Below are 25872 nucleotides of genomic sequence, written 5' to 3' on the forward strand. Positions count from 1 at the left end.
ATTACGTGGACCAGTCTACTGAGCACCAAATTTCGTCTCTCACCATCGCGCATATGTTTGTCAACCGACTCCAAAGTGCTAGTTGTAGCGCGCTAGTGCCCCTATAGAGTAAGGCTCTTTTGTAGAGTTACACTCCACGAGTCTTGTCTTCCCTTCAACGACTAGCTCTCGTATTTTGTTCTGGTTCGACAACGAGGATAATGTCCTACGCCTTCTCTTGTGTTGTGGTGTAGTCCAACCCATGGCACGGAGTCACCCTCAGATCCCACGCCTCAATGCTCCCAGCTACTTTGCTTGGCTCTTTACTTGTCCTTGGTACGAGATTGTATTTTACAGTCTTATAAATTAGATATATCGTAAATACGAATAGCCTAATAAAGTACTTAATTGATTTAAACCTATAAATTAGGTGAAATAATTCTACGGTTGGCGTATTATAATTTTGTTTGTCTTTGCCCAAATCCTATAATGACTGAACCATTTTTGAACTGAGTTAATTAGGTAAATGAGTAAAGAACTTAGGTAAATGAGTGAAGAACTCGTGACCCCTCCCTTGGTTTCTCTCCCCACATATTGGGAAAGGAAAAAGATTCCCACCAACAAGATTTTCCTTTGCTAGATAAATGGACATATGAATGAACCTCCCCAGTTAGAGCTTTATTTTTGTTTTTGGCGTGGAGATCCCTAGCGGAGAGAGAGAAGAAGATGAAGATAAAGAAAGAAAGTGCTTTCAACCAAAAAACTGCTATTTCATATATAAGTTAAACAATTATGTTTCACTCGTCCAAATTGCATTCATTTTCATTTTCTTATATCATGTTTCAATGTTTTAAATCTATGGTTCACAAGATGACACCCTAAATTCTCGCTTAATAAGTCTAGAGAGAGAGAGAGAGGAAGGAATTGACGAAGGAAGAGAGATAAGAAAATGATCGGGAACAAAGTTAACGGAGAAAATGAACTTTCTTTGACAAAAACGATTATCTCACATAGCGAAAATAAGTTTTTGACAATTGGAAAAGCTAAAATGGTAATTTGGAAACATTTAGGGATCTATTTAGGAATAACCAAAACTCATTCTTAACTAGAGATGAGGATAATATATCCCAATAACATTTAAACCACTTGTCATATAACCAAGGCCAAAAGTTACTATAGCAAAATTTTCTCTATTTCTTTCCAAAAATCGTCATCAAATACAACCTTTGAGAAAGAAAATGGGGATATATATATATAATCATTGAATCCAGAAGTTTTTCTTGAACCAACAAGAAAGAAAGACATTGACAAAGTAGGGGAGGGCTCGGCCCATGGGCACCTCTAGTCCGGGCTATAGCGTTTCGAGTAGCTTACATCAATGACCAACTGATTTAACATGCAGGTTGGGACCGGCTAAAACTAAAAAAAATTTGTACAAAGCCCGTCATGGGTATTATGGGATTTGGGTGGGCTGGGTCTTGTGCCATTCATAAAAAATGTGAAAAATAAAATCAAAATCAAAATATAGAGATACGACCACAAGATAGTTGTATGATTGTATCAGTTTAAAGACTTATTATACAACCACGAGAAAGTTGTAAACCATATGAACATTTTCGCCATAAGATCACATTCGGTAAGTCAGAGTTTTTCAAAATGAAAAACTAAATGAATTAAAATAAGAAGATAAAAAAGAAGATTGAATTACATTACAATGAAGAAACTATTTTACACAAAATTTGACATACATCAAGGTGTAAGAAAAAAAAATAATGAGTTGAATTCAAACCTCCTATTCTATCGAAAAGTTTTTCTCTCTTGTGTTATAAGCTAAACCAGTCCTCCGCCTATTTTCCTTTTCTCTTTTCGCAGGTTTAAAGCTTCTTCTGTTAGTTGTTTCCACTTTCATGGAGGAATATGCAACAGAGATATATGAAAGAGTAATTACCTCAAGTTGCAAAAAAAAGTTAGGAACTCCGATGTAAATCCTCGTCGCACTATTGGGCTTTCGTGAGTACTTAAAGAAGTCCATTATATACCGAGGTTGGTTTGTGCTTTATATTCATGAGTCGTGAACATCATGAACCATTAGAGCAATTCGTTTGCCACTGTCGTTTCGAAGCACATCGCCTTTATTATATACAATCTGGATGGCAAAAGAGAAAGGAGAATTTCAAGAATCGTATAATGTGGTCAAATTAGGGGTAGGAGTCAGTCCAGGCAGGGTACCAGCAGGTACTTCTCTTGGACGGAAGTACGGAACACATGTCCAGTCGTGAAAATTTTCCGGCTTGGGTACTTAACGGACTTATGGGCTTTCTCCAAGCCCTATATCAAACGGGATAGGTAAATGATAACATGCAGTTTGATTTGAAAAATAATGAAAGATTTACCTCATTTTGATTGGTGTCGGGAGAGAACCATCGCAATAGAACTCCAAGATGTATAACAGCAGGAATCAATTTGAATAGCAATGGAGTAGTTACCTGCAAAATGGTTCTACTTCTTTCAATTGATCTATATGTTTCAAATAAAAAGGCGAAAAAGAAAAGTTTATCACTATATTATGTAGTCACTTGTTATAAGCTTAAACTTGCAAACGTGAAAATCAGTTGTTCTAATGTGTTTTGGTGAAATAAGTAACATGTTTGCAGATTAATGGAGAACATGAACAACTAAAATAAAAATGGTAAAATGGTGAATTTTAACATTCGCTAATAATATTGATCGGATATCTTGAACTGTTGAAACCTTGGTATGAGAATGGCATATTTTTTGTATGAAAGGTCACTTACCAGACTAAGAGCTGTTGTGCCCAAAAGCAGAAGGTATAGTTTACCCTGGAAAAATAACAGATTCTGAGTTAAGTTAGAAGTTAGAACCGTATACATTAGCAGACAAGGAAACCAGGATCTCTCTCGTCTGTTTTAACAGTAAAAGTTATACATGCTTGCTCTGAAGAAACCGTCTTTCCACAGAAACTCGGCAGTTCTACCCGAGTACTTTTTAGTGTCCAGGTGATGGGAAATATTGGGTACAAACCTCAACAAGATGGAGATTTGAAGCACGGCTGAGGAGAACAAAAGCAAATTCCCCAATTTGTGCTAGAGACATACCCACCTACAAACATTAGGGTGTTTCAGTAAATAGTAGGACAGGAAGCTCATGAACTCAAAAAATGAGAAGGAATGGAGGAATTAGCTTACAAGGAGTGATGTCTTGTTGTTATAACCAAATCCTTTGACAACAAGAGTAGTTACAACAGTTTTTATAAGGATCACTAATATAACTGATGCCAGTAAAATATCGACATGATTCCATAGGAAATGGACATTGATAAGCATTCCTATGCTTGCAAGGAAAAGAGCAGCAAAAAAGTTGCGAATTGGTTCAACCTACAGTATAATAACTCATCATTAAGTATATTTTTTCGACGAAAGTGAACATGAGTAGGGCATAAACAAATCATTGTAGTATAGAACAACTCAAAAATTTCAGAGTGAAACTAAACAAAATAATGATACCTGTACAAGTGTATGTTGTGCAAGATCAGTTGTTGATATCATAACTCCGGCAGCGAACGAACCCAGTTCAAGACTTAGCCCTAACTTATCGCTACACTGAAATCACCAGAGAACTACAGATTAGATATCTAACAGTTATATCACACAAACTAATGACCAGGACCTGAACTAAAATATAACCCAGACAGCTACATGTTCAATTCTATTCAGATTCAAAACGGTTTTCCAGAATCCGTAGGGGAAGAGAGCTTAACCTTTCTTAATTGAATTCTCTGATAACACTATAACGACATAAAAGATCTTTCCTTCATTAAAATGGAACATCCGTTCTATATAATATATGGAAACAAAAACCAACTCTTACGTTGATTGATAATCGTTCAACTAAGTGATATTATTGACTTAGAATGTCGAAAGTCCATTGGATGTATGTTTTACTGAATGTAGGCAAGGAAATAAGTAAATAGAAGCTAAATAGAGAAACCAACCCAAGCAACAAGCAAACAAAATGCAACTGCTGCCAGTTGATAAAGCTCGTTTGTCTGCACAAATGGATTGATGTTAAAGGAGCATCCAACAATATAACATCCAACTTTTAATGAGTAAGAGTAAGCATAACCTCTAATAGAAGAGAATATTGCATCTAAAAATCCCAACTTTTAATTTTTATAATTCAAACATAGAAAGATGTATACCTGTACCGATAGGCTTATCATCAGCTTAAGAAACCAAGGTACACATGTGCGAGATAATATTGACAAAACGGCCAGAAATGCAAGCAAAAGAACCAACCTGGATCAAGAAGAAAAATCATTAAGCACTGAGAATTTATTTACTTAGTTTAATGCCAAAACTAAAATTGTCCCAGTGAGCTAGTTCTTCTACGCCTAAGAGCAGCGGCAAGGCATTTCAGCATTTGGAAGTAATAGCCCAACTCCCAACCCCCACAATAAGTAGGGGTTGCTTTCCACAAGTACAAATATGACCTGGATTAAGGGCTCCCCATCGTCCACTTTCTATGACAACAAATTTTTTATATCCACAGTTCTTTTACGTAATTAAATTAGATAAGGGAAATGGTAGAAGGGTTTTACTTACGATTTAGTCATGGATATTACTCCTTGAAGGATCCCCGAAGTACCACCCAGAATTGGAAGCAATGCAAACAGCAAACCTACTGCACAATCCTGCAAGATAATGAAAGTTCGGCAACGGAAATGTGAAAAAGTGGTTATATTCCTAAAGTACCTTGTTAGTCTTATTAAGAAAATAGTTTGGTGAAATTGTAATGCTATCAAAAAGTTATTAGGTACATCCTTCTCATAATTGAGTTCATCATGGAGAAATATGTTAGAAGGATTTCAATACCTGGAGAATAAGGGTTCCAACTGTAACTTGACCATGTAGGGCACTAATATTGTTTCTTTCCATCAGAAACTTCAAAACCTATGGACGAAGCAAGATGAGTCAAATGCGCCTCCACAGCAAACTTTAAAAAACTGAATGAAAATCACTGGGTCAACTAACAAGGTGAACTTATGTTACTCGGCAAAAATATGGCGAGACAGCACAAGTTGTCAAGACAAAAAAAGTGGTTCAATAAAGAGAGAAACACTAGTTATCGTCATGTTTTGCTTGTACCTTCTAATTCTCAGCTCACACCACAGATAATTCTGTGATGAACATTTTATTATTGGAAATAAGTGCTACGGTATCCTAAAGCAGGTCCAAAATTTGGGAGCTGACATTTCACAGGACTGCTTTAGAACAACCACAAAACTAATGTATAAAGATTCAGTGGCAAATGAAAGAATATCTGCGCTTTACGGTAATGATGATGGGGCTTATAAAGTATTATGTTAGATCAAAGTAGTCTAGTAGAACCTGATAACACAATGCACAAGGAGAGTCAACTTAAACTGCAATGTTGACTGACATAACTTAAATCAACAAAAGAAAAGAGAGAAAAGAAGGCAAGAGGCAGCACGCTCGAAAACTATAAAGTAGATTTAGATCGTGCAATAAACTCCTCATAGACATGCTCGAGTAGATTCCTTGCGGAAGGTAATCAAGGAAAACAAGTCGTCGCAATCTGAAAACAAAAATTTTTCATGTTTCGACCAATCATTGTAGAATACTATTAACTAAGATATCACTTTTGGGGCTGACATAAGATGTTTGATTACTTTAGCAGTAAATTAGTTCTGTAAACAAGTTTTGGATAGCTACCTAAACGGGCTCTAAATTTCTTCGTTAATTTTGGGGGAGAAATATCTGTCAATCAAGCACTGGTCACTTATTGGGCTAGATAATTAGCAAATAAATTGACTTCTCTAAAGAAGCATCAGATATTTACCACAGCTGTTGAAGACATTGATAACAGAACACCAACAAAAATCCCTTCGGAAGGTTTACCACCACATAGCTGCAGACACAAAAGTTAAGGTAAAGACAAGGGAAAGATATAAAATAACATATTTGGCTGAAGTCTCAAAAAATTCTTAAGCTCAAAGTATGGTGCGTTAATTTCTTTAAGGGCATAGATTCTTAAAGCTATGGTCCTGATAATCAAGAAAAACCTAACAAATTTGTAAAACTGACATTCAAATCATAGCAAGAGAACAGGATCTAGATAATGGTGGCAAACAGAGTGGGGGTACAGGACAAACAGTATGCACCAAAAAAGACTTAATAAACATGAGCTAAAAGTACCACTATCTCAATTTTAAGGTCATTTATCAACTTGAACTTCCAAGTTTAAATTAATCAACCCACATATGAATGATAAGAGGATATAATATTCTAAAACCAAAAAAAAAAGTTTTCTTCACCTAAAGAGGAAAGCAGAGAGAGATGGAGCACTTCTTAAAACTTGACAAGAGGCAGAAAACTGTCATAATTGAAAATGAACACAAGATTATCAGACATACCGAAGCAGTAAAACCACATAAGCATATAAATAGAAAAATTTGGAGTAAGCCTCCTAGCACAGCAACAGCTCGAACGACTCTAAGCTGCAAATGTTAAGATATGACATCTATTATTCCAAATAGACATTAAACATTTGAAGTTGGAAGAAAGCACATGGACGAGAACATAAACCAACCTTTGCTGCAGAGAATTCCAGACCCAGTGCGAAAAGAAGGAAAATAACACCAAATTGAGCAACTGTTTCGACCTAAAAGCCAAAATGATAATAAGAATATTAACACTAATGCTTGTTTGTGAATCATGTTGAAATACCTGAATTGGAGACAGTTTTTGAAGGACTGCAATTATAATAGGAATAAACCAACTCCTATGAATCATTAATAGAAGCATAAAGTATAAAATAATCTTTCTTTTCTCCTACTTCTAAATCACAAAAACATTCTTATGTTCCATCACCTATGCTAAGTTTTATATCTGCAATCCAACCAAAGTTACCAAACACATTATCGTCAATTTCATCACGTACTGTAGTACATCATATATATAAAACAGCTATCTTGTAGCTTTTTGCCAACATTCAGATAATTAACAGGCCACTGACAAGTTGTGTCAGCCGGCTTGCCATTGACACAAAATTTCAAGCAACTAACTCTTCTTCAAATTGACCCTGATAAGGGATTTATCACAAATGAAGTCAGGACATTAACCACAGATTTTAGCATGATCCTCTGTTAAATAGAGCCTCATTAAGAAGAAAAACTGAAAGAAAATCTTTTGAGAATGCTCGGGTTGAATCACTTAGACAGAAAGTTTCCAAATAATGAAGAAGAAACATACTTGCACCATTTCACTAACAAAACTAAAACCGCCTGGTCCGATAAGTGATCCTGCTAGCAGATATCCAGTGAAGACCTGCAATAAATAATACAAAAAATATAAGGGATGGCACGATAATACCTAGTCTGAAGGCATTGAAGAGTTAGGTTAAATCCTCAGAATTTGTTGGCTATCAAAACAACAAATTATCATTAGTTGCAAGCATCATGAATAAGCTAAGACAGAAGTAGTGTTCAGACCGGCTGTCCAGCACAAGCAAATGCAATGCCACCACAAGTTGCAGATACAATGACAACCACCAAATCTGATATCAATCTGAATAGAGAGTAAGAAGAGTGTTAGTAAAGCACTTGAACAGAAATGCCAAAGCCGATAACTTTAGTTACAATTTCACACAGTAAGTTTACCTCAAGTCCAATTGTAGTACAGGATATTTTGATTTTGTACTAGATATAATGAAGACATTGTCCTGAAAATACAATTTCCGGGTATCTAAATCAACATCTGATCACTGAATCTAGTTCTTATAAAATACAGTAGAACCACCCAAACAAATCAAAAGTAAAGACATAGGCAGGTCAAAGTGTCCAACACCGCAAGAACCAACCTTTGAGTCAATTAATGTTGGAGTTTCATCTGCTCGATTCTCGTTATCCAAATTGAAAACATCATGAATGTGAAACGACCTAAAGTATGAGAAAAAAAACAAGTATTAAATTTTAAGCTAAGTCTTCTTTTCAACTCGCTTCTCTCTTTTCTAGTAAAAAATCTCATTCACTAATGTATGAAAGAACAATGAGTTTCAGAAGAATAAATTTATATTAAGTAATTGTTCACATGATAGAGCATATACTTCTCCTTGTCCTTAGTCTCATTTTTCTTGGGCTTAACTCTTGCTACTGTTTCCAAAACTGCCTGGTGAACAAAAAAAAAAAAAAGTAAATGCATTTATCAAAGGAAGCTATGTCAGTGAAGTATACAAGCAGAAAGCAGAGAAAGACATGTTCATAATTGCATATGGTTTAGCGACATACAATTTGAAATTCATAGCTATTATCATAAAAGTACAATTTATGGGCCACTTAGAAATTCCAGTGCACGAATAAAACATATAAACCCTGGGGACTTCAATTATTAGATCAACTCAAAAAAAATTCCTTCAGAAATGATGTTATCAAAACTCAGATATTTGAGAGGCTTTTCTTAAAAAGTAAGTTCGAACTAGAACAGTTAGACGAAATGAATAGAGTTAACAGTGATAAATGCCAGTCAGTAGATCGGTTCACTTCTTGACGAATGAGAGTGGGACCTAAACCAGTGACATCAATATGAAGGTAAAATGCATACTTCATAGATTTATGAACACGGAGAATCGAAGAAAGTAATACACTTTTGCAGCGACAATAAAAATTACCTTGTCTTTGTGGTTTGATGTGATTGATTACTTAATATTTATTACTAATGAACTATAATGAATAGGAAGCCTGGAACTTATTGGCACATGCACATCCATATAGTTGGATCATATTCCTTATGCGAGAAATGCAAACCTCTTGCAGAATTCGTATCATTTAACATAAAGAAGTTGGAAAATGTCAAACAATTAGGTAAATAACTTCAAAAAAAGTGTCAATGTGGCCAAATTCAGAGCCACTTGCGCTGCCTTGCTGAACCGCTTACATAAGATGTATCATGCCCAGTATTAATGTACCCCTATACCAAAAAAAATCTCTAATAACCTCGGGATCATTGATTACGACAATCTCTAACAATTTATAACCAAAAGTTATATCCATGCAATATTTTCCTCTAATGGACATCTAGATTTCATTTTAGCAGTATAACTCAAATCTCTGAGTTTGGTAATTCTCAATCCATGTACGTAAACAAAAATCGTAATCATCTACTCAGGTTACCTAACACTATTTGCTGCTAATGTAATGATCCGCAAACATATATATAACGGATAAAATGCATATTCACTTACCTGTTGTTCAGCAACACTGTTGTTGAAGCTCCCCACATCAGTTTCTGCAAGAACAATGCAACCACTTAATGAACCAGAAAACCATTAGCACCTCTACCACTTCAAATTACATTATATTCTCTAAAGTAATATAACGATGCAGTTCTCATACTTTTCATTCTATAATGTCAAGAAAACAGTCAATTAATACTACCAAAACACTGCCATTTCAAAAAATTATCGAGCAAATTTTATCAAAACCTAACTCATTTTACCATTTTAAGGTCACATTCTAACTCAATTTTACCATTTTAAGATCAAATCCTAACTCAATTTTACCATTTTAAGATCAAATCCTAACTCAATTTGACCATTTTAAGATCAAATCCTAACTTATTTGACCATTTTAAGATCAAATCCTAACTCAATTTTACCATTTTAAGGTCACATCCTAATATAGAAAGTTATTAACAAGCTATAGACGTGAAATTTGTAGTACCAAATATAAATTGATCCAAAAATCAACAATCAAACAGTACAAAATGCTCATAAATTCAAGCTTTGATTTCTATATATATATATATATATATATATGTTCTACTTTAATTATAGACTGAAATTATACACAAAAATCAACCAGAAATGCACAAAAAGAACAAAATCTAACTAAAACAGAAAGATGAAACTGAATCAAAATCACAATAAAAAATAAAGAATGAGATCTAGAAACCTCCAATTTGTTCATTTTCGGTGAATTCCTTTTCTAAAGCACGATCGATCATATCAGCGAAACTATCTTCTTTCGATCTCAAAACTGAAGATGAAGAATTAACAAACTCACTAACATTATTACTCTTGTTATCTTCTAAATGATCTAACAACTCAGTTTCTTCCGGTAGAGAGAGTGAGATACAAGTAAAGCATAAGCATAGAAGAGAGATTAATAACAACAACAACAATAACAATGGATGAGATTTTGAGGAAGAATCTCTCATCGCTGATGATTCTGAGAAGGTAAGGGAGAGAGAGTGCGTACGATACGCAGGAGTTGGTGTAGGTTAAGAAGAAGAGTGTTAATGAATTCTAGAGAGAGAAACGGTTTGTTTTGTATGTGAACTGCTTTTAGAGAGCTAGAGAGGGGTGTAAAAAGGGTGTAATCATGGGAGATGTAATAATACTTGAGGCTAGTGGTCGGAAAAAGATCCGTAAGACCGCTACCCGATTCGTTCGACCGAGAGAAAAAGTGTCTATGGGCACTCGATGGTCATAACGGTCAATGTCCGACCGGCTCGAAAGAATTGGCAGATGGTCACAGTCAAAATTCTATGTCAGCTAATTTTGAGATGTTGAGAAAGAATGTCTCATTGCTGATGATTCTGAGAAGATAATAGATAAAGAGAGTGCGTACGATTTTAGAGAGAGAGGCAGATAGGGTGTAAAAAAGGTGTAATCATGGGAGAAGCAATAATACTTGAGCCACAGATGAAATTGTAAGGGCAATGTGGTGGTCAGTGAGTCTACTTCAACACGGAGGGTTCTAGGTTCAATCCCGTGAAAACACAAATCCAAGAATACGTATAAACAAAGTAGTTTCGTAGGCTTTAGACCAAAATTTTCAACTTTTTTGATATGTTGTTTCCAAATCTGAGAGACATTTTTATACATGACATCAATTTTTGAAACAACAACACATTTATGAAAAAAATATTTGTGTCTCCATAAGAAAGTATAATTCTTATATTCATCTTCATCTCTTCTTACATGGTTTTTTTTTATGAAGGTTCTTACATGGTTGCTTCTTGTTCAAAGTATAATTCCTTCTCCAAAACTATGTCTTTTTAACTTTCTTATATTATCTTCATGTGTATTGAAATAGTTATGTCTCTAATTTGGTTTTCAGATTAATGCATCCAGAGAAAGAAGAACACTTGCATTGGCGTTAACATATACAGAAACTACAGTTAGAAATTATACAGTGAATTTTGTTGTTGGGATCATTATTCTTGTTGGTATCAAATCATAGTTTAACCGTTTAAGTTTGTAACTTATGTATGTTGAAAAACGGTCATGGACGGGCTTTCTCTCCAAGTTAATTTTGTTTGATCCGACAGTTTAATCTGATGGTCCGAGCTATCATTGATGGCATGTGTCTGTTCCGCCCGGACCGGGAGGGTGGTTGTCCACGGACTGTCCGTCCGACCCGATTCCCACACCCCAGGCCCACGAGATTCAGTTTCCCCCGCGATTTCAAGGTCTATATAAGTTCAAGTTCGTTTGTATTTCTTTTCTATTTCCTTTTCTCTCGCTCTCTCTCTCGCTCTCTCTCTCTTGAACTTACTTCGAAATCGTTAATGGCGGGGTTTAGCGGTGTTAATGTCTGAGTTGTTCATACCAGTGACAAAATCTTGATAATCCACGATGGATTACTAAGTAATAGTGATCGGACCAGAACGTGCCCACCAGAAGTCGCAAGAGGAATAATTCACAGAGGAATTTTAGTTGTTAACTCAGGAGGATCGATGTTCCAAAGCCGAGCTCGAGATCGTGTCGAAAAAAAAGTAAGCTTTATTTTCTTCGCTAATTTCGATCTGTTATGTTGATTCGTCAGTTTAATTTTACCTACTTAGATCTTCTTCACTGATTTCGACTTGTAAGCATTATGTTTTCAATTGATCTTATCTGATTCGAACTATGTCTCTCTTATTCTTAGGTTATTGTTAGCATTAGGTTTTATATCTAGTGATATGTTTTTAAATTCACTGTTAGGTTCTCAAACATCGCTATTTGAGTTCTTATGTGTAATTTCTTATCTGATTAGTGGTATATTCGATTTGTAACCATTAGGTTTTCAATTGATTTTATCTCATTCGAACTATATCTTTTTAGGGGGGGGGGGAGATTAAACTTTTTATTGAAAATATATGATATCTATTAAACTTTTTATTAAAATTATGAGATTAAACTTTTTATTAAGAACATATAGATAATAATATTAATTTATGATAATAGTATAAGATTAAAATTTTATTTTTAATAAAAGTTAATTTAAAAGTTTTTAATTGAAAGTTTAATTAAAAATCTTATAGATTTAACAAAGAAATAGTGATCGGACAAGAACGTGCCCACCTGAAGTCGCAAAACAAATAATTCACAGAGGAATTTTAATTGTTAACTCAGGAGGATCGATGTTTCAGTTAAGCCGAGCTTGAGATCGAGTCGAAAAAAAGTAAGCTTATTTTCTTCGCTGATTTCGATCTTTATGTTGATGCGTCAGTTTAATTTTACCTGCTTAGGTTTTCTTCACTGATTTCGATTTGTAAACATTAGGTTTTCAATTGATCTTATCTGATTCGAACTATATCTCTCTAATTCTTAGGTTATTGTTAACATAAGTTTTATATCTAGTGATATGTTTTTAAATTCATTGTTAGGTTCTTAAACATTGCTATTTGAGTTCTTATGTGTAATTTCTTATCTTATTAATTAAGTTTTAAATTTACTATTTACATTTATAATTCAGTTTATTCTTTTATTTGATAGGTTGAGCGACAAGAACATTTGAATGAAATATATGATATCTATTAAACTTTTTATTGAAAATATATAACATCTATTAAACTTTTTATTAAAAATATAAGATTAAACTTTTTATTTTTAACATATAGATAATAATATTAATTTATGATAATAGTATAAGATTAAAGTTATATTTTTGATAAAAGTTAATTTAAAAGTTTTTAATTGAAAGTTTAATTAAAAGTCTTATATATTTAACAAGAAAAAATTTATTTAAAAGTTTTAATTATAAATAAAAGTTGTTTTTGGTTGATAATATTCTTATTATTTAGGTATGCTTACTAAGCACGCGAATTTTGTTCACCTCCGACCAGCCGGCCGGAAATCATGGCCGAAACATAGTAGGGCTGCTTACTAAGCACGCGAATTTTGTTCACCTCCGACCAGCCTCCTACATCGTCGCCTGCAAGACCATCTGCACCTAAATAGATACCACGATGATTTTTCAAAACTATTAAAGTTGTACCAGTCGACCCCCAATCTTCATCCGACATACTCTCACAAGAAGAAAAGAGACTTGAAAAAACTAAGTGTGATCTAGTAGTGTTTACAAGACTTGAAGAAATATGTGCGATCTAGTAGTGTCTTAAATAGAACTTTGATTCGAAAATCAGGAACCAAAAATGGCTACATTTCAAATTTCAAAGTGGTTATGTAACAGATCCTAAACAGGTAATTTTTTTCAAATTTCAAATTAATGAAGTTGCAGGAAGAAATAATGATGGAACTCTGCAAGTTTATGGATTGAACAGAAAAAACCAGAAGAAAAAAACAACTTTACCTCAAATTCGACTTGTAAAGAATAAATCTCCTTTCATGTTGAGCAAAGCTATACTTGCAGCTAACAGGGGTAAAACTTATCGAAGAACCGAATTAGAGGTTGTATATATTTGAGTTTTATTATTTTCCCTTATGATTTGGGTGGTAACGGGGAAGTGAGGCAGTAATTAATATCTATTAAACTTTTAATTAAAATTATAAATTTAAATTTTTATCAATTACATATAGATAATAATCTTAATTTATGATAATAGTATAAGATTAAAATTATATTTCTAATAAAAGTTAATTTAAAAGTTTTTAATTGAAAGTTTAACTAAAAATCTTATATATTTAACAAAAAAAAAATTTATTTAAAAGTTTTTATTATAAAATAAAAGTTGTTTTAGTTGATAATATTCTTATTATTTAGGTATGACTTTCTTTACATTTTTAATATTTAAGATAAAATTGTATTAGATTTCGATTACATTTTTATTATCTAGATATAATTTTGTTTTAGTTAATTACACTATTGGAGGAATGCTTAAAAGGAAGTTGCCGAGAATTCACAACTAGAATGAGGCAGTAAGTAATATCTATTAAACTTTTAATTAAAATTATAAGATTAATATTTTCATTAGTAACATATAATATTAGAAATTTATGATAATAGTAGTATAAGATTACATTATATTTTTAATAAAAGTTAATTTAAAAGTTTTTAATTGAAAGTTTTAAAAATCTATATATTTAACAAAGAGTTTTTTTATTTAAAAGTTTTTATTATAAAATAAAATTTCTTTTAGTTGATAATATTCTTATTATTTAGGTATGACTTTGTTTACATTTTAAGTATTTAAGATAAAATTTTATTAGACTTGGATTACATTTTTATTATTTAGGTATTAGTTTTATTTTAGTTAATTATACTTTTTTTTTCTGTATCTCTCTGAATTTCTCTTTAATGGCGAATTATTTCACAGGGGGTGAGTTTGTGATTTCCATTCCCAAGAATGATTTGATTTAATCTTTCTGGACAAAATAATCTTTTATAAATATTAAAATGACTAATGTTAAAATCGCCATTCTCATGATATTTTAATTAAAAAAATTATAAACCTAGGGTTTCAACCACCACCATAGCAACACACACTCTCTCTCTCACTCAAACATAACTCTCCCTCTCTCTCTCCATATCTCTAGGTTTTTCCATCTCTCTCGTTCTTTGTTCATTTAAAATCGATTTCATAATGTTTAAAAATATATAACAAAGTTGACCTATAATTTATTTAGTTTAAGTAAAATGATATAACATGACTTTTTTAAAAGTTTACATTTATATTCGTATACAAACCAAACACCAAATTAGGGATCTATTAGGAATGAAATTCCTATTAGGAATCTATTAGGAATGAAATTACTATTGCATTTCTATTCCCTCGTCGAAACGTAAAATTTGGGGCCTAACAGAATTTACCGATTAATAATTAATGCATAAAATGAAATTAGTTAAAAAGAGTCAAAAAATCAAAACCCACAAATTATTACTTTAACAGTTTAACAATAAATTAAAACATAAGCAAACCAAGAAGCCGATCTAATTCATATCCGGTTCACTTAGCTATTCAATTGTTATAGATAGAACAATCTGAATGGTAAAATTGACCCGAGATCGATTTTTATCGAAATTAAGACAAAAACAAACATCCTGATATCCAATCAGAAACAATTCTGATGTCATGACATACAAAAACAAACCCTACCTTTAAGTGACATTTTCATATGAATTTGTTGGAGACCTATTAGAGGGAAGTTGTTCTAAATCTTCACCTTGGCCTTCGCCTTCGCCTTCTCCTTCTTTAAGAATAGATCTTCATTTTTTCTCAATCCAGCATGAACCAGAACCAGAACCATTCCAATCGAAATCGAAACAAGAATATTAACTGTCACATGAGTTAACAATAGGGATAAAGTCGTAAAAACAAATAACATAATTAAAATTATTCGATCGTCAATTTTGTAATTGAAGCTTAATAAAGGATCATTTTCGTGATCTCGTAAGAAATAGAAGAAAACCCATAACAACATCATCAAAATGAAAATGATTAGTGAAATTGGATGATAAAGTAAACTAAGAAAAACAATTAGTAAGATTACGATCGAGTAATTTGTACGAAAGTAAGCGAGATTAAGTTTAATTCTTAAAATTGATTCGTCCAAGTTTGTAATATTGAAGGCATGAAAATTGATCATTTCTCTCCATGAACTTTGAGTTTTAAGCTCATATCCTAGCCGTTCTTTTGATTCTTGTGATGACGATGAAATTGGGATTGATCCGTAGGTAAGCCATGGATACTCTGAAACTCAAAACTCTAGAAGAGGAGAAGTGAGCTGTTTTTAGGGGTATTTAGTGTATAGACCCCAGTTATTTACCTATATTAGGGATCCACCCCCAAAACGATAATGCTTTAGAGGTTAATCCCCATTCTTTATTTTTCCGTCAAAAGCCCGTTAAGTTGCGAGCGTGTCAGTCACGTGAGTTTCCTTTGACAAATTTGCCCTCTCCATCAGCTTTATTGTTGGGGGTCCTTCCCTAAATAGTTGTTTCACAGTGGGGGTCCTTCACCATTTTAATATTACTTCCTATCTTTTCATAAGAAAGTTGTGATTTTAGTGAAAACAAAGTTCAACTCTCTTCCAAGTGAGTAACTAGGTCGAGGTTTAACTTGGGTTTTGGAGCTCAGCTATAATGGAGTTTTAGAAAAGAAGGTTTCAGATAAATACGAGCTAAAATTGGAGAAAATTATTAGGTTTGAGCCTTTATGCTCAATTTTAATATTTTCTCCGTAAATTTGTGTTCTTCAATGTAGTACTTGATCTTGAATTTGAAGCAATTAAGCAAAAGTTTTTTGCTTTTGAAATAAATTCAAAAGTTTTTCAATCTTTTTCTCAAGATCAGACTGTTATTCATGTAATGTAATTGGTATTTCTATCTTTTTTCTCTTGATCTTGATCTTGAACAGATTTAAATACCAACTACATTCCATGAATAACAGTCTGATCTTGAGAAAAAAAGAAAAAGATTGAAAAACTTTTGAATTTTGGCTGGCATTTATCCGAAACTTTCTTTTCTAGAACTCCATTATAGCTGAACTCCAAAACTCAGGTTAAACCTCGACCTAGTTACTCACTTGGAAGAGAGTTGAACTTTGTTTTCACTAAAATCACAACTTTCTTATGAAAAAATAGGAAGTAGTAATAAAATGGTTAAGGACCCCACTGTAAAACAACTATTTAGGGAAGGACCCCCAACAGTAAAGCTGATGGAGAGGACAAATTTGTCAAAGGAAACTCACGTGACTGACACGCTCGCAACTTAACGGACTTTTGACGGAAAAATAAAGAATGGGGGTAAACCCCTAAAGCATTATCGTTTTGGGGGTGGATCCCTAATATAGGTAAATAATTGGGGTCTATACACTAAATAACCCCTGTTTTTGTAGTTAGGAAGAATAGTGTGATATGGTGTATCAGTGTTGTTAGTTAATGTAGTACCCTTGAAACTGTTAGAAGACATCTGGCAGTCAGATTTTGATAGAGGTTATTGACGGTGTTATCGCATGCCACCCTAGAGTCCTAGACCCGTATATGAGTATCTTATTGGTGCCTTCGGACTGCTCTATTTCGTGGGGTGCTATGAGTTAAGGTGGGCCAAGAGTAAAAGGTAAAGGCGCCTATAAACGTTCCATTTAGCTCTGAAGTCCAGAGATTTGGAAACACGTCTCTAGAAAAATGGATGGTGAGAAGGTAAAATATATGATCCCAAATCAGAGTACATTATATACACCCAAATAGTAAGTGGCTAAACTATATATAGTCCATATGTTTGGTGAAATCTTTTAGGGTAAAACTTTGTAGCAAGATTGCAAGTATCATCCCATCTAAATGATATAAAATCATCAGTACGATCGAACGAGCAAATTAAGAGGTGTTTCATTGCTTGCAAGAGGAATTCACATCTATTGCATAATTAAACAAGTCACTATTGAAGTGACCCATTAATGTAATATGGTCATATTGTTGACAAGATCGACTTGTACCCACTCTTAACGAGCACCACAACATAATACATAGTTTGAGGCTCTGAATGAATATATCCGAACCATCTTCTCTTACTTGTATCGAAAAAATTGTAGGTGTTACTAGATTGAGGATCATACGGTTATACCATTGGGAGGTGTGAAATAGGTAATATGTAAAGAAAATGGGACCCTGCAAGGACTCAATCCAGGCTGAATCTCGATCGAACTATGTGGCCTAACAGAATTTAGATAGAGACAATCTCGCTTCAATCTCGACCTGGGTATGTGGCCAGACAGACTCACTTGGTATATGAGTGTCTAAAGAGAAAGAAAGATTCTCTGAATGTACAAGGTTTCCCACTAGAGTTCAAGATTTACAACAATTGTGAACTACCAAAAACATGATGTGAGTTCTTTTACATACAGGAGAGAGAAACAATCTTTAGTTCCAGATATTGATGGTTTAAGCTGTTGATACTTTTCTAGAATAAACAATGTACATCGGATCTGATCGCCCTGGATTTGGAGATATATCGATAGCCTGCATACAAATTCATGGGCCAAATGCATTAGTTTTGGGCCTTGATTCAACTCATTTGCTATATCAAAAGAGAGTCCAACGACAAGTAACGGGGAAAAAATCTCAGCCAGTGTAAAAAGTAGTAGTATAATAGTCGATGGTTGTTATTGTTATAACAGAAACGATATCGGTTGTTATATTATTTTCCACTGAAACATGATAAGAAAGTTAGCAAAATGGAAAAATGACATTATACTCGTTTCCTTTTTCACAATAAAACAGTATTTGGCTAAAAAATGGTCACTATAACAGTCGGTATGTTTAAAAAAAAAAAAACAGTCAGTACGGCAAAAAACATTACGAAAATATAAATAGTAAAAGAAGAACGTTATACCGGTTTCTCTCATGATGATACACATTTGATATCTAAAAATGAACCACAATACAAAATTCTATAGCGGGAAAAAATATATTGGAGTACCTGAGGAGGTTCAAAACCGCCGGCATAATGAAAATAAGACGCAACAATGAGAGCATGATCAGCATCACCAGTTGATGTCCATATACATATCGCTTTTGTGAAAAAACAACGATTCGAGAAGCTGATTTCCCAATCATATCAAATAAAACTAAGCATATATTTTACGAAACAATAAAAGGATTTTGGCTGATGAAATTCACAAATATAACTTTCAGGAAGTAAGCTATGTGATTTAAAATCATTTGAACCATAGCAACCGTAAAATTCGAAGTGGAACTTTCAAAAAGTAAACAGTTAGTATTACCTCATTATAGCTAAACCTCCTGGCTTAAGAACTCCGGACATATCTTTGAAGACGTCGATAGGTTTTGTTAAGTAATCAACACTTACCCGTTTGATATAGTAAGAGGCAGGATAAGCCCAAAAGTAGTAGTAAACTAAGGAACAAGATCGAGGAGAAAGAGATTGGTAACTAGTAATCCAAGACGAGAGGTTTTGAGGAAAAAAAAAATCAAGTTAAAGGTAAAAACTAGTATCTACTTGTAGAACTGTAATGTGAAACCAATTTCGAGAAAAAAAATATATATGGAAACTAGAATAGGAGAAAGAGGTCGAAATTAAGGAAAAACTTACCACATTAGTTATGACATCAAAAGAGTTATCCTCGAATGGAAGTTTAGGGTTTAAATTCAAATCTTGTACAATATATTCTGTCAGTACCTGAAACATAAATGATTTGATTTACTGATATAGTGAGTATATTATAACGGTTAATTTTCCTTCAACTTAACACCTCAAGGCTTCGAGTTTGCAACTAGAGATTCGTAATAGGGTGTGCCTGCTTCGAAATGGCAAGGCCTGGCACAGCCTGTCTACGATGCCAGCCTGCCACGGTCTCGAGGGCGGTGGCATTAGGGGACATCATATCGTCAAGCTCTGCCATGGTAAGGCCAAAAGTAGACACGACCAACCACATAACCCGGCACCTCATGTGACCGCCCATGAGATGCAACCTGTTTAAACTTTAGAGTAGCTGAGCAAGTACAAGGATTCTGCCATGGAGTTCGGGCGCCAGACCTTGCCCACCACGAATAGACCCGTTGCAGATATGTTGATGCCCTTTGGAATGAGTATTGTGAATATTTTCGACAAACAGTGAATCTCTACGTGGAACTATCACTGAAAGCTCAACATTGTTCTTAGAACTTCCAAAACTTCTAAACATCTTATGCACCATTAAACATACCGGGTTTCGCTTCAGCTCTTCTTCGTTCATACCCATGCCTACTACTCTATCTTGCTTGTATATGCTGGAAAATGGCTCACCTTCATTCACATAAAATATTTTCACTAATAAGATCGAAGCAACAAACAATATATAGCAAGTTCAGTTTGAAAGAAGTGAAGACGAAGATAACATAAATTTCTTACCCAACTGCTGCATAAATCTCGTAAGCTTATTCCAGGAGTGTTACTAGGAGGGAAAACCTCTGAGTAGTACTTGGTAAGTGCAGCAATGGCAGGATCATTAATATGTGTCACAAAGCGTGGAGACTCGTAGAATACAGAATCCGATGACCTAAACAAGCCATCTGTTCTATTTTAGAAACCTACATATGTTTATCGAGAAAATGGGAGATCCCCAAGGTGGTAACATGAGTGTGTCCCAACTGGTAGACCATGGTTCGGAACTTATTGTTTCAAAAAAGGACATCTCCCTAAATTCAGAGTAGGAGAATTTAAAGCTCATCTCCTATTTTTTGTGAAACAGCACAGTGGTTTAATAGCGAGGAACCAAGGACCATAAACCTTCACGACCAAGAATCAAACTCTGCTCTCGGCAATGGAGAAACATACATGTCACCACCCATGTCCTAGCAATTGTCTTGTAAATTTTGCTTTGAGGGAGGCGCTAATAACAGTTTCGAGGAGCGCTTTTAAAGTTACTCAATTTGTGTACACTTTCAACCTCGTATTTTTTGTTTTCTTTTGAGAAATCGACTAGATTAACGTTAGTTGTTACAAGGCATTGATACATCGTGTGGATGTGATAAGCACGATAACCGCCTAAGTTAAACTAATAATAAAAGAGCCCTAAAACACAATAACATGAAAAGGTCTAAAGTCCGACAAACTTTTTTTTTGAATAAAAAGTCCGACAAATTTATTACATTATTTATACTTTTAATAACTCAAGTTCAATAAACCATGGATTCCACTTCCTCCAAGAATCGAACTTGGAATCTCCAGGGTTTGGAGTTTATGTCAACACTTTCAACCATCTGGACAACCAAGTGTTGCCACTTTGAACCTCGTATTTGTACGACATTTCAAGTTTCCCTAAGACCATATTTTCGTAATTAAATTTCTTCTTTTTTTTACCCTTATTTAAAAGTATTTTCATTTACTCGCCGAAAGAGACACTATAAAATAAGTAATTATCTTTTCTTTTTAATATGGACTACGATCTCCGATAGTCATTAAATGACATTGATACATCATCAAGATGTGATACACAATAACTGCCTAAGTTAAACTAGGAATGAAAGAGGCCTAAAACCCAACACTAGGAAATAAGTAATTATCTTTGATATTAGAAACAAAATTAGAGACTAGAAAAAATATAGTTTTCTTACCCGATTCGAACTCTTTCTAATCCACGACAAATTAGTGACGAATGGCAATCAAACTAAATAATGCAGACCTAAAATCTGCGGTAGAAGAATTGTCGAAAGAGTTTTTGCTGTAAATTACGAACCGGTGTTTGCATTCCTTTCAACTTATGTTCGCATTTTGCTCTTAGTATAACTTAGTACTTAATTTGCCTTTTTTTTACTTGCATCCTTTTCCACGTAACTTAGTACTTAATTTACCCCACAAATTATTATTTTAACAATAAACTAACAGATAAGCAAACCGAGAAGGCCATCCAATTCATATCCGGTTCACTTGGCTATTCAAGAACAATGTGAATGGTAAAATTGACGGGTATCAAAATTAAGACAAAAACAAATATCCTCGCATTCAATCAGAAACAATTCATGTTGTGACATTGGAAAACAAAACCCTACTTTAAGTGACATTTTCAGATGCATTTGTTGGAGATTGGTCAGAAGAAAACCCATAACAACATCATCAAAATGAAAATGATTAGTGAAATTGGATGATAAAGTAAACTAAATAAAACAATTAGTAAGGTTACAATCCAATAATTTATACGAAAGTAAGTGAGATGAAGTTTAATTCTTGAAATTTATTTGTCTAAGTTTATAATGTTGAAGGTATGAAAATTAATCATTTCTCTCAATGATCTTTGAGTTTTAAGCTCATATCCTAGCCGTTTTTTTGTTGAAAGGCCCTTGGCACTTTAGGTTGACTGTAATTACGTTTTTTTTTTAACCATGACGTCATCACTGGTGTCAGTCATATATGGTTTTAAATCACAGACGTTAAAACAGCAGAGTTTAGATTCCGAAAGTATAAACTTTTTTTTTTTTTTGATGAAAAAGGAAAGTATAAACTTGGTTCTTATAAAAAAAAAAAGGTATAAACTTGGCTGATAAAAACCCCATAAATCAAACCAGTTCAGAAAACCTAGTAAGAAAAAACAGCATACGGAAAAGGAGAGAGACGGAATTAACGAGGATCAACATCAATCGATCAATCAGCTTCTTCCTTCTTCCATGTCGGTGGTGTAAAAACCTCTTTCTCTCTCTCTCTCTCCGGCGGTTGGTTCTCTCTCTCCGGTTGGTTGGTTCCATTATTTCAGTGACTGAATGATGATGGTATTTTATTGTGTTCAATAAATCAAGGGTATATTATATTGATTTCTAGAAGACTAGTAGTATTAGGTATTATGAATAAGATGATGAAAGCTGGAGGTGCTTTTAATTTCCCAATCTTCAAAAGAAAGAAGAATAAGAACAAGGTTAGTAGTATTAGCCCAAATAATATTACAACTTCCGAAGGTAATAATAACATAGGTGGTGGAGGAAAAGGTATAGGTATTACTACTACTACTAGTGATAGTAATAGTAATAATTATTATAGTAAGGATGATGATTGGTTTGTATTTGAGGTACTGACTAGACTTCCAGTTAAGTCACTCTTCCGTTTCAAATCTGTTTCCAAGAGTTGATCTTCCTTGATTCAAAAAGATCAACTACTTATGGATCTACACTTCACCCGTTCTAAAACGCGTCTTCCTCCTCGTATATTTATTCTAATTCCTCTACCACCCACAGACGAAGAAGAAGGACATCTAAGGACATTATGTGGTCCCTTTTCCTACTCTCGGAATAAGAAATTGCACATTACAGCTGATCTCGTGTTTGAAGAAGAAAAAGAAGAACATGTAGTATACAACAACAATGGTGGTGGTGGTGATCTCCCCTCCAGTGTCCCCTCCGCCACAAAACTGAAACTAGTGGTGTGAGGGAGATAAACAAACCTTCTTATCATACAATTTTAAAACCTGTAAACGGTTTAGTCTGTCTCATTAATAACTATACAAAACCTGTTGCTCGTATATGTAATATCTGCACTGGAGAACTATCACCTCGGTTTCCATTGAAATATGATGTACACACGTCCTACTATGTATTTGGTTTTGATCCTTCCACTCACGAATACAAGCTGGTATGTGTGTGCTGCAGTGATATAATTTGTGAGGTTTTGACCATTGGGCGCCTAGGTATTAATAACACATGGAGAAAGATCAAAGAGGAACCAGATTATTTACCAACAAATCATTATGTCTATGTTAATGGTGTTATCTATTGGTATCCTCCTAATTGGTTTGTGGAAGGTGATTCCGGTCCTGTAATCATTCTGGCATTTGATCTAAGAAGTGAGAAATTTAGAACAATTACAATCTCTCATTTCATTCTTCGTCACGTTTGGAATCCTAACGACTATTTCAAAGACGATAATATCGGTAAATTATTTGAAGTGAATGGGAGTTTAGCTATGGTAGTTCGACAGAACAATCAAACGTTCAAGATGTATTTATATAGAGATGATGGTAACAAGTACAAAGAGGAGGAAAATATCAATAAGATGTCTACTAATAGTTCTTCTCGTAGGAAGAATGGAAGATGGGGAGAGAAGAAGAGAAGATGGATAGAAATCAACGGAAGATGGAGTGAAGTAAGTACAATCACATTGCCTTTCCAAATGGGAAAAAATCATCTTGTTAAATTTCATACTTTTGTAGGGTCTGACCACAAGATTTTCATAACATCATCTATATTACGTACGGAGGAGAAGAAATGTGTTTCTATTTATTGTTACAATTGGAAGAAGTTTAGTTTGACAAAAATGGATGTAAGTGGAATCCCGCCGTCGATTCCACAATTGTGCCCTCAAAGTTCTTTTACTACTTTCTCTGAAAGTCTTTTGTCCATAGACTTACAATGCTCTCCGGCACGGCCGTAACACAGAGATCAACTTCACTTAATCTAGAAACTTATTTGTCTTTTTTTTTAACTTATGTTTGCATTATTTCTGCTTCACGTAGCTGTTTTGGTAGTTTTAAGAGAAGAAATTGGGTATGTTTTTTTTGGTAAGTAGTTATTCGTTATCAATTTCGTTACTCAATAAAATTGTTATCCAAAGCGTCTGTGAGACCACCATCTGTAATTCCATGTAATACTAGTTCCAGCCTCATGGAAATATCTTGTATAATAGATGCTAAAACTAACTCAAACTAAGATCAAACAATGAGAATATAGATAAATAGATGGAAGGACATACAAATTTGGGTTTGAGCATTCACTTAAAATAAGAAATTTAACTGTGACATCAAACTCCAAAAGTTTTTCAAAACGTTTTATACATCTCTCAAATAAAGAATGTGTTTCGAACGGCTCAGTCGACACATCAAAAACCACAGCCAAACACCATTGTTATTGCTTATTCAACCAAGTATACCAACTCAAGAGTGCTCGTTCACAGAAGAATTCAACGATATAGTAAGGGCCTATAAAAAACTATATCGAGATCTCATTACAAGGCAACTTCCGACATATATAGACTATTAATTTCTATGAGACATTTGATTAAACACTTTGTCATCTGATTTATGATAATTTATGAACTATATATAGTCCATGTTTGGTAAAATCTTTTAGGGCAAAAACTTTGTATCATCACTTCTAAATGATATAAAATCATCACTATGATCGACCAAGCTAAGTAAGAGGTTTTTCATTGCTCGCAAATAAGTTATATAACTCCATCAACTTCACACCAATATTCTTTCATCAAAAAAAAAGAAAACTTCACACCAATATTGAAGTGACCCACAACTAATATGGTCATATTGTTGACAAGATCGACTTGTATCCACCGATAACGACCATCGACTTGAATCTGCAGCACAGGCAAGTGAATTTTCAGTTGGATGCCAAGCTTGGTGATGCAACTTTGTTGTGAAATCGAAAGAATTCCCATTTGCATCAACACCCTGACTATCCGCTCCTCCTAGTACAAATCTAAAGTAAAATTGTGAATAGGGCGAATAAGTTGCAGAGAGAAACTTGATATAACATTTACAATTATAATCACTACAACTTGTGATAGAACGGTGATTATGACCACAACTACTTCATGTACTTGCGATCTCAACTACATCAACTTCACATAGTTGTGCTCCCACCCACATCACTGTCTGTAAGCCCATAAAGCTATAAGCCCGTAAGGAATTGCTAATTATATAGGGACTTTCGGCGAGGGGACTGTAGCCACAATTAGCAATGACTACAGTAGTTCTCATTCTTTTTTTTTGAAACTTTGAATGAATATATTGAGAAACTATAAAAAAAAAACTATTTACAATGGTCTGGATAGGTATTGTAATATCTCACGATATCCAAGCCTCCCAGTTCACTACTACATCTAGGAAGGTTTTACATCTTTATACTTATCTATCTTCCTAACCCATGAGAATAGCGTTCCTTTAACATCTTCAATGTCAACATTGGTTGATAGGTTATTTTTCTTTGAATATTTGTTGTTCCCATCTCCCCATATGTTCCATAATATAGCCGCTGGCACCAGTGGCCACACTTCTTTTCTCTTGGTCCTTTTATGAAGACCATCCGACTGAGTTATCATCTTGTTTGCTGTGTTGGGGCAACACCATTGGGTTGAGATGGATCTAGTGAAGAAGCTCCAAATACTTGAAGCCACTTTACAATGTGTGTAGGAACAAG

General features: G+C 34.1%; 1 protein-coding gene and 1 pseudogene across 1 annotated transcript; both read right to left on the reverse strand.

Annotated features, from left to right (window-relative positions):
- Nucleotides 1-1666: 1666 nt before the first annotated feature.
- Nucleotides 1667-10603, reverse strand: LOC147540645 (K(+) efflux antiporter 6-like). Its single transcript, XM_086643481.1, has 20 exons — nucleotides 9968-10603; nucleotides 9259-9302; nucleotides 8125-8186; nucleotides 7879-7957; nucleotides 7679-7740; nucleotides 7511-7586; nucleotides 7272-7346; nucleotides 6610-6681; nucleotides 6434-6517; nucleotides 5860-5928; nucleotides 4872-4949; nucleotides 4602-4690; nucleotides 4199-4295; nucleotides 3992-4045; nucleotides 3504-3599; nucleotides 3186-3374; nucleotides 3022-3099; nucleotides 2775-2819; nucleotides 2373-2465; nucleotides 1667-2125 (listed from the first exon to the last, which is right to left on the reverse strand). The coding sequence occupies exons 1-20, from the start codon at nucleotides 10230-10232 to the stop codon at nucleotides 2042-2044; spliced, it is 1791 nt and encodes a 596-aa protein (XP_086499607.1). The 5' UTR covers nucleotides 10233-10603; the 3' UTR covers nucleotides 1667-2041.
- Nucleotides 10604-18040: 7437 nt separating this feature from the next.
- On the reverse strand, nucleotides 18041-25433 carry LOC147540646 (uncharacterized; annotated as a pseudogene).
- Between the last annotated feature and the right edge of the window lie 439 nt (nucleotides 25434-25872).

This window comes from Eschscholzia californica, unplaced genomic scaffold, assembly GCF_041429995.1.
Source record: "Eschscholzia californica isolate CP2 unplaced genomic scaffold, dmEscCali1.0.p SCAF_5, whole genome shotgun sequence".
NCBI lineage: Eukaryota > Viridiplantae > Streptophyta > Magnoliopsida > Ranunculales > Papaveraceae > Eschscholzia > Eschscholzia californica.